The 10,194-nt window shown below is 34.2% G+C and overlaps 1 protein-coding gene across 2 annotated transcripts; it reads right to left on the reverse strand.

Moving 5' to 3' along the window:
• Nucleotides 1–3,243: 3,243 nt before the first annotated feature.
• Nucleotides 3,244–5,755, reverse strand: LOC145160287 (uncharacterized). 2 transcript variants are annotated; one of them, XM_079079417.1, is made up of 6 exons: nucleotides 5,382–5,755; nucleotides 4,415–4,843; nucleotides 4,115–4,350; nucleotides 3,800–4,043; nucleotides 3,613–3,720; nucleotides 3,244–3,520 (listed from the first exon to the last, which is right to left on the reverse strand). In XM_079079417.1, the coding sequence occupies exons 1-6, from the start codon at nucleotides 5,598–5,600 to the stop codon at nucleotides 3,398–3,400; spliced, it is 1,359 nt and encodes a 452-aa protein (XP_078935543.1). In that variant the 5' UTR covers nucleotides 5,601–5,755; the 3' UTR covers nucleotides 3,244–3,397. The 2 variants fall into 2 exon arrangements, with proteins under 2 accessions (XP_078935543.1, XP_078935544.1); XM_079079418.1 differs by lacking the exon at nucleotides 5,382–5,755 and adding an exon at nucleotides 4,977–5,318.
• Nucleotides 5,756–10,194: the final 4,439 nt, after the last annotated feature.

Here is a 10,194-nt window from a genome sequence, read left to right on the forward strand (position 1 = left end):
TTGATGTTCAAGTTCCTTTTTCTAAGAATCTTCTTCCAAAGCTTGAAACACACAAATGGAGCACACACACACATATTAGGGTTTTGCCGAACTCTCTAGAGGCTGCAAAGGTAGGCTAAGGGGCAAATGGGCCTTTAAATAGGATGCAAAACCCCAGAATTTAGGGTTTCATCCTCCAGCTCCTACTCGTCGAGTCCCTTATTGGACTCGGCGAGTAGGTCACTAAAACACGCGGCCCAACCCGCTGCTACTCGACGAGTAGGGCAACCAACTCGTCGAGTAGACCTTGAAAACAAGAAAATTCTTATATAAAATCGATACCTGAGAATCGAGGCGTTACAATTCTCCCCCACTTGAACTAGACTTCGTGCTCGAAGTCTGCTGCGGCGAACAGTTCCGGATAATGCTCCCGCATCTCTGCTTCTGGCTCCCACGTCTACTCGGACCCCTTCCGATGCTCCCACTGTACCTTCACCAAAGGTATCTCCTTGTTCATCAGAGTCTTCATCTTTCTCTCCAGTATGGCCACGGGCCTCTCCACGTAATTCAGGCGCTCATCGACCTGAATATCATCCAGCGACACCACCGTCTCCTGATCCATGATGCACTTTCGCAGCTGCGAAACGTGGAAAGTGCTGTGGATCCGACTAAGCTCCTCCGGCAGCTCTAGTCTGTAAGCCACCTTGCCAACCCTGGCAATGATCCTGAACGACCCAATATATCGGGGACCCAATTTTCCCCTCTTCCTGAAGCGGATCACACCCTTCCAGGGCGAGACCTTCAGGCCCAAAAAACGTCGTAGTATGGTGAGTTTGGGTACCTAAGCTTATATACCCTTAAGGGTATATTCACTTTTCTCACATACTCTTAAGGATATATATATATATATATATATATATATATATATATATATATATATATATATATATATATATATATATATTGTATCGAGTGACCACTCAAAAATAAAATCGGACTACGAAAACAAATTTATCCCGCATGATTGAAAAAATAAAATGTGGATATTTGATTTTATTTATCATTAATATCTCACGAAATGATATGACGTTTTGTAATTATGTTCAAGATCTTGACATTTTTCGGAAATGTTAATTGTTTAGAGGTTAAATTAATAAAAAGAAAGAGGAAACAAAAACGAATAAAAAACCCCCTTCCAACATACATCCCCCCCCCCCTTCCCCCTCATATTTTCTCTCTCTGTCACATATCAATCCCTCATTTGGTGGATTTTTTTCCACTCACATCGTTTTTTGGCCATAAGTTTTTTTTCTTTGAAAAAAAATCTGAAAAAACCATAGTTCTTAAAATTTAATTCTCTATAAAAGAAGCACAATCATGCAAATTTGGAAAAAAATTATTTTTTTTAATAAAAAACCTAGAGAATTTTTTTTCCGAAAATCATAAAAATTTAATGAATACTTCTACTCAATATATTGATAACTTTGTAAAGAGAACTTTTCAAAAATAAGTTTTTGAAGTATTTATTTTTAATTTTAAGAAAAAATAATTTTTAAAAAAATATATTGAACATAATATGATCCAAAATGTGATTATCCAAAATATTTATGATTCAAAAAACTTTTGCTTCAACTTATTTATGATCCTTAATTTGTTATGATCTAAAAATATTTAGACTCAAATATTTTATAATCCTTAATTATATCTTTTATGTTTCAAAATTAAATAATTCAAAATATATAATGATTCATAATTTTTTTGAACAAAAAAACTATATTTCATTGAATATATTATTGATCCAAAATGATGCGATTCAAATACGATTTGATTCAAAATACTATAATTCAAAATAATTTGATTCAAAATTTTTTGATCCCAAAATAATATGATTAAAAAATGTATGAACGGAAAATATTATGATCATTAATATTTTTCTTATTTAAAATGTTATAATTGTTAAACATAAAAAACTCAAAGCGATATTTAGTTTAAAAATAAAATAGTAAAAATAAATCAAAAATAAAAACAAAAAATAAAGAAAAACACTAGTATCTTCAACTATGTAGTAAATATATTAAAAAAACGAACAAAAGAAAAAAAAATAATTAAAAAAAACGAAAAAAATAAAAAAACGAAAAAAAATATAAAAAAAAAACAAAATTAAAAACGTTAAAACCGAGCATATATCTATTTAATTTTTTTTAATTAATACCAAGATCATTGAGCCACTGGAATTAATGCGTATTGATCTCTGTGGTCCATCAACTATTGAAAGCATTGACGGTAACAAATACATTTTAGTTATTGTTGATGATTTTTCTCGCTTTACTTGAGTATTTTTTCTTAAACAGAAATCCGAAGCGACTCAGAAGCTAATTGATTTCATCAAGCAAGTTGAACTTAATTGTGAAAGCCTGTTTGGAAAATTCGAAGTGATAACGGTTCAGAAATTTAGAAATCATGCATTTGAAGAATTATTGACAAGCAAATGAATTTCTCACAATTTCTCTTCACCTTACACTCCACAGCAGAATGGTGTAGTTGAATGATAAAATCATTCTCTCTGTGAAGCTGCAAGGACAGTGCTCTCATTTGCGAATCTTCCTATATATTTATGGGCTGATTCTATCGCCACTACTTGTTTTACTCAGAATCGCTCATATATTAACAAATGTTTTCTGATTACTCCTCATGAAATTCTGAACAATCGAAAGTCTAACGTTAAATTCTTTCATATGTTTGGATCCATGTGCTTTTTGTTCAATTTAAAAGAACATCAAAACAAGTTTGATGTGAAAGCTGATGAAAGAATCTTTTTGGGATACTCGTTGACATCCAAGGTGTATCTTTTTGGGATACGCATACATGTAATGCAAATAATAGACGTGTAATTACATGTTGGTCATTTAAATGCAATTAATAAGCTTGTATATACATGTTGTAGGTTTGAATCGAAGCCAATGAATGGCAGTTTGATGTGGCCTACTACTTCATACATTCCACCATTACCTCCCAAAAGCATACATTAAAAGGAAAAGACATCCATGAATCATAAAATAGGCCAAAAATTACCAAAAAGGGAGTGCTTATGACTTGTAGCATTTGCAAAGCTAGGGGTGATAACAAATCAAGATGTCCAAAAAAGGAAAAAGACATATCCTACTCGTTAATCCCGCTGAAAAATATTAATTAATGCAAGTTTTTCATATTTAGGTACTTCAAATGTCAAGACCAAAAAGAAGCTTAAACCTAGAAAAAAGAAGATTATGCAAGTTTTTCATATTTAGGCCAAAGTTTTTCATATTTACCTTTTGATAGCATTAATTTAGTTTAATGGTAACAGTTTCCATAGTTTGTTCATTTTCCCAACTTTAAAAGAGTTGCTAGTTGCTACACATCGAAATACATCATGTCCCATTCACCCTGTTGCACCAGGATTTTTTGTTATGGGTAAATCCCCATCGTAACTGCATCTCGGAATATCTGGATTTCTCACCACCCGTGGCCCTACTGGAACCTTCTTAGTTTTTGGACGAATATCCTGCAACAAATTCAAAGAACATCACTCCCTGATTATGTCATTTCTACGTGATTATTATCAGGTATGTCCAAGTTCAGATGCAAGTAAAGTACCTGATCAAAAATAGCAGTTGGAATCGCTAGAGTAGCAACAGCATTTGGAGCATCCACAATTCCCGAAATCCTTCCTTCGCATGGACAACACGACAGTAGAAGATAAACCTAAAATCCACCATGAATTCAAATCGTCAATCAAATCATCACAGTGTTTGCGATTATCTTCAAGGAATTTGAATTTCACCTGTTCTTTCGAGTACCCAAATTTGGAGACATAATCGATCGCGTTCAGAACTGCACGCTTATAAGCAACACTCGCATCAAGGTAATGTTGTCTTCCACTTTCATCAACGCTTATTCCTTCAAATACAAGCCATTCTGAGAATCTAGGCTCCATTGGTCCGATCTCGAAAATAGGGTTTACATGAAGAGGAGTAGGTCCCATTGGAGTTAGGTATTCTTTCATCCCCCCTCGTATTATCTCACACCTAATAACCAGTTAAAATTAGAACAAAGTGTATCAATGGCGGTTTATGAGATTTGAGATAGATGATTGTACTTGAGCTCAAGGAATCCACTCATCTCAATTGCCCCACAAAACGAAACTTCACCATCGCCTTGTGAGAAGTGCATATCACCTGTACTAAAGTTAGCACCTTCAACAAACACTGGAAGGTAAATTTTTGAACCTCTACTAAGATTCTTAATGTCACAGTTTCCTCCATTTTCTCTTCCTGGAATCGTTCTTGCAGCTTCATTGGCAATCTTCTCCCATTCTTGAGTTCCTTCTGGAATCTACAGGTCTGAATTAGTAAACATTTTCTCTACTCATAGTAGTGATTACATTACATTACAATACCTTGCCAAGAAGACAGCCTTTTGTTGATGGGAGATTCGCCAATGGCCTTGAATGTAAAACTTCACATAACCTTAATGATTTTAGACCGTTTTCTTCAAGCTCTTTCTCCCTTTCATTCCATATATTAAGAAGTTCCATTGAAGGCGCAGTTCCAATTATTCCAGGGTGTGTTATACCCGGAAAACGTACACCAGGTATATGAGGAGAGTAAGCATATATTCCTTCAAAATACCAAATTGCTTTTGTGGCACAAGGGAAATGATCAGTGAGAAACCCGCCACCGTTTTCTCTGTCAAAAATCGCCGTAAACCCCCATTCATCGCCGGGAAGAGGACCTAAATTGCATATCTCAACCGCAAGAAGATCCCCTGGTTTAGCCGCTTCTCCTTCCTCATCAACAACCCTAATCGGCCCACTCAGATAATGCACCTGAAAATCAATTTTATTTTATCAAATCATATATATACAGAATCTATGAAATTAATAAATTATTATGATTCATACAGTTCCCGAGAGTTGACTTATCTTATAAATTAATTCCATACAAATTCTTTACACTTACAGTCGAAAGGTCTAAGTGTTTAACATCACTAGCGGAATTGTCATCTTTTATAGCACCTCCGGTCCAGTCCACCATCTCCACCCTGAAAACTTCTCCGGTCTTAACGGTGGCAACCGGTGGTATCTCAGGGTGCCAACGATTATGTAAGGGTAGCTTTTGCTCCCATGGCTTCTTTTTTAGGTCAATAGGTACCACTAGTTTTGGTGTTCTAGGAGCCATAGATGAATTGTGACTATGTGTCTCTGTGTAAGTAAGAATTAAGAAACTAAAGAACTAAGAAGATATGATAATATGAATCTTTTTCAGGGAGACGTTGACTACATTTTGGGCTTAATTGTTAATTGGGTTATTGGGCCTAATTGTGATTGGTTGAAATTGAACGGATTTAAAAGCATGATGACTCACAACAGACTGATCGGAGTATTTGATGTCTTCGGCTGTGTATTCTTTGGTGATACCACCACCGGAAAAGTCCACCATTTCTACCCGGAAAACCTCCCCGACAGTGACCTGAGCCACCGGTGGTATGTCGGGGTGCCACCGGTTGTGAAGGGGGAGCTTCTGTTGTCGTGGTTTCTTGGTGACGTCAATTGGCACCACGAGTCTTGAACCATGTTGAGCCATTTGATGATTAAACCTCTAGTCTGGTAATAATGGTTGTCAATGTTTATTTGAGAGAAAGAAGACATCTTGGAGTTCGAAAACTATTTTGGCCATCGTTTTCAATTGGGGAAATTGGTTGGCTGCCGTTAATTGGTTGTAGTAGGAGTGGATGAATAGGATAATTGATTGAGATGATGGACCATTTAATTATATACATGAAGATAGTCTCAAATCAATAGTACTCTCTTAGTTTTACTTTTAGAAATGTAAGGTTGGATCAGTAAATATAGTTTAAGGAATATACGTATTTGATTACTAGTGTAATTGTGATTTTTATGTTTTTTGTATTGGCGGTTATCTTACTGTAATTGGAATTTATACATTTGTATATGTGAATGTGATATCGAACACAACAAAAGGCAGAGATGTCTAGGAGGTCACACCTCTATATGGTCGAGAAGTTGACATGAAACCTCTACAAGATTTTAGATAAAAAATACAGTGAAAACCAATGTTTTAAAACCCGGGTCGACCCGGCCGGTTCAACCGGTTGGATCGTGACCCGGGGTAGAAGGCGGGTCAATTGAGACCGGGTTTTTGTAAAAATACGAACCGGATCGAACCGGCCGGGTTTCCCCTAAACCGCGGTTCGACCGCTTATGTTGAACCGGTTAAACCGGATTGACCCGTTTCAATAGAGTTTGGATAGTTGGATACAAGTAGCGAACGCCAAAACAACGAGCCGTTTGCGGTTTCTTCAATGTTTTTTAATGTTTAAACTTTGTGGACATCAAATTATTGGTTTTATATGTTTATGCATTATGCATGAAAATAAAAATATATAGAAATAGAAAAAGACCATAAACCGGGTTGACCCGGCGGTTCAACCGGTTGAACCGATTGACCCGTGAACCGGTCATCACACCAGGTCAACTAAAAACCCAGGTTTTAAAACATTGGTGAAAACCCATGATCAGAATGAAAGAACAAAAGAAAAAACTAACAATTGTTGGAGCTTGACAAAACAACTTGAGTTGCCATGTTACACTACCTTGGATAACCATTGTGATTAGTTTTTGTGGACAGAGCGTGTTGTCATACAGTTATTTTGAATCAATTTTCTGTATGTCAAAACCGTTATATCTTTAATGTTATCCATTTTATGAAATTCATTAGTATATATACAGATCATACTCCAAGTGAGCATAACCCTTTTGGAATTAGGTTTCATAAATTATTTGCGCTATTTGAAAATTTAATGATTATAAATACTGCTCTTTAGCATTGATTAAAATAGTATATTGACAACAGCATGGAAAGACGATCTCATTTGACTTTATTTCAGGCTCTTTACTATATAGACTAACACATACTCGTAAGGACGCTAAATGAACTTTTCCTTTCTGCAGTGAGTCTGAATTGCACCCACACGGAAAATAATTAAGCACAACAAGACTTGCAAATTAATTAAGAGATTTAACACCAATATATATATATATATATATATATATATATATATATATATATATATATATATATATATATTACAAACATGCTCGTATTTTATAAAGTAGTATATCGATAACAGTGTGGAGAGACGATCATAAATATCACCATCTATCCTCGAGTCCAGAGGAAAAATATGATCTCAATATGAGACTTAAAATATTTTACATAAAAAAAAAAAAAAAATAGAGAGAGAAAACTACAAATTCGGTCCGTGTGTATGTCAAAACACGGGAACCAAGTCCATAAACTTCAAATTTTCATAGAAACCCTTATAGACATGTTTCGTTATGGTTTAGTCCCCCTATATAACTTGTGTTTAATTTGATTTTTTAGATGAAACATGTGTCCTACACATGAGGATAATTTTGTATTTTCACCTATCATCTCTCTTCTAATCTATATAAAAACATTTTCTTTTAATCTCACATTTACTCCTCGTTTATTTTTCTTCCTTAAAGAGATGCTAATGGGCAAAGCTTCCAAGCCTCCGCCTATAATCGAACATGATTTTATGTTTTATGTGGTATATTGATAGTAGTTCACACTTCATGAATCGACAATAATCCAAACAAACGCTTATATAGATGTTTATTGAAGGTAATTTATTCTCTTAAAGTAGCAATTTTTTTCAACTTCTCTTAAAGTAGCAACCTAATACGTATTTCTTGAACATGAAGGGCTAGTTTTCGCTTTATAGGATGGTAGACCCTCCTATGTGTGCTCATTCCATCACTATTATACCTGGTTTTATAATTTTATTTGCAGCAACATATTTAGATAGGATATTGACATCATCATCATTTTCTAAAGCTATCAACCCAAAATCTATATGAGTTATATGTATCCTAAAATGATAATAGATTATTGGAGCTACCTGATAACCTAGTTTTTCCATTATATTGTTATGTTCGTTTCATGGACTAAAAATGTATCGATGTCCAGTAGGTCAATAATGTGAACTTACATCTGTGATGTAGTTACATGAACGTTGTGAGATGGTCACCCATTAATAACAAAAAGAAAAGGGTTTCAAAGGCCACACACACACACACACACATATATATATATATATATATATATATATATATATATATATATATATATATATATATATATATATATATATATATATATATATATGGGAGGGTTCAATTGAGAAAAAAAAAGTTAAGAACGAAGGAATAAATCCAGGCCGCTCATTTCGAATCTGCCGCTTAAACGCTCCAGCGTACCGGGCCGACGGAAAAGATCATATTCATTTTATGAATATGTATGAATAAATGTATTCATATGTGAATACGTATATTCATATATGAATAATTATAGTGAAAGTGGTTATTCGTATATGAATTAATATGGTGGCGGGTGGTGGCGGGGGTGACTGTTGTTGATGGTGGTTGGTTGTGGGCTTAAGGCCTCGGGACCACCTGATTGTATGCATGAACTTGTTTAAGGCCTCCGGATCACAGAGGCTTCAAGATATGTTGGGTGTATGCATGAACTTGTTTAAGTTAGGCATCGGGACCACCTGATTGTAGCAGGTTATTTTTTGGGCTTAAGGCCATGTTCGGGGTTCTTGGGCCATATTGGGCCTTAGAGGCCTTGTAGTTGGGCTTGGATGCCTTTTTAGGTCTTTTATGGATTTAGGCCTTAAGGGGAGGGAGGCCCATTGAGGCAGGGTTAAAGGAGCCCTTTTTGCCTTAAGTCAAGAATTAGGGTTTTAGACTTGAGTTCGAGATCATCACTTTAGAAGAAGAAGAGTAATCATAGAAGAAGAAGAAGTCATTCGTACATGAAGAAACCCTAAATCGATTTTTAAAGGAGAAATATATCATTTATTGGTTTGTCAATAATTATTATGCCATGTAGGGAAGGGTTATTTGAAAAACAAAAAAACCCTAAAAAACCCCCAAAAATCATAAAAATGCATAAAAAAATACCTAGAGATCACAAAACTTTTTTTTTGACATTTTTTATGAAAAAATCGCAGGTTTTTAAAGAAATTCGCTGAAAAAAATTTTGAAAAAAAAAACTTTTTTTCATAAAAAAAAAATAAAAAAAATTCATTTTTTATTTTTTTTTCAGCGATTTTTTATAAAAAAAATTATGTGATCTCTAAGTATTTTTTTTATGCATTTTTATGATTTTTAGGGTTTTTTTAGGGTTTTTTGTTTTCCATAGAACCTAAACATATATATATATATATATATATATATATATATATATATATATATATATAATTGGCATCATATTTTGTCATTTTTTGATAATGGAAAATCTTCTTTTGCGATAATGGAGCATCTTCTTTCATCTTTGTAAAAGTTGTTTGTTTTCTTGTAATAATTTAACATCTTATCTCTGCAGAGGATTTGATAATATTTTTGATAATTGATGTACTCACACAGTGTATAAATTTGATAACAGTTGAATAAATACTATTTGATAATTGATGTACTCACACAGTGTATAAATTTGATAACAGTTGAATAAATACTAACACAACGTAGTACTACCCCCCCTTGAATAACAAACACTTTTGCAAAATACCTAAAAAGGTATGACACCAAGGGTGGAGGGTGAAATACGAAATGAAAGAATACCTTACATTGAAGGTATAACACCAAAATTAAAAATTTAATTAATCTGCAAATGGATCATCAAAAGGATCTTGAGCATCTTGAAAATTATTTTTGACAGATGTGGGAGAATTTTCTGAATTAGTTGGAGAATTGCGAATTTCTTGAAGTAATTGTTGTAGATCTTCAGGGGAAGAATTTGCAGCGGCACGAATTTTGCTAATAAGATTAGCATCTGGAGAAGATAGACTCTTGATAAGATTCGCTTCAATTTCTGGCTTTTGATTATACATTGATTGATAATGATTGAAAACAGCCTGCTCGTTTGCTTGAGAAATTGTGACTTTATCCCACCATTTTAGACGAAATTGTCTATTGAGCCAAGGGGGATTTAAGTCTGTTGCTTCTTGATAAGAGAATGTCCAGGACATGATCCATGGAACTTTGAATAACATGGTGAACTGTAACAAATATTCAAATTCTGGGATTTGTTGAATAAATAGTTCTTTGAATTTAGAAAATCCTTTGAG

Source organism: Lactuca virosa, chromosome 2 (genome assembly GCF_052849685.1).
Source record: "Lactuca virosa cultivar CGN04683 chromosome 2, Lactuca_virosa_CGN04683_v6, whole genome shotgun sequence".
NCBI lineage: Eukaryota > Viridiplantae > Streptophyta > Magnoliopsida > Asterales > Asteraceae > Lactuca > Lactuca virosa.

Excerpts from the sequence above, each read along its gene's own strand:
- LOC145160287 (XM_079079417.1), bottom strand. The coding sequence starts at position 5,600 with ATGGCTCAACATGGTTCAAGACTCGTGGTGCCAATTGACGTCACCAAG. Across the intron at positions 4,044-4,114 it reads AGTGGATTCCTTGAGCTCAA|GTGTGAGATAATACGAGGGG; the intron begins GTACAATCATCT and ends ACTGGTTATTAG. Across the intron at positions 3,721-3,799 it reads TTGGGTACTCGAAAGAACAG|GTTTATCTTCTACTGTCGTG; the intron begins GTGAAATTCAAA and ends GGTGGATTTTAG.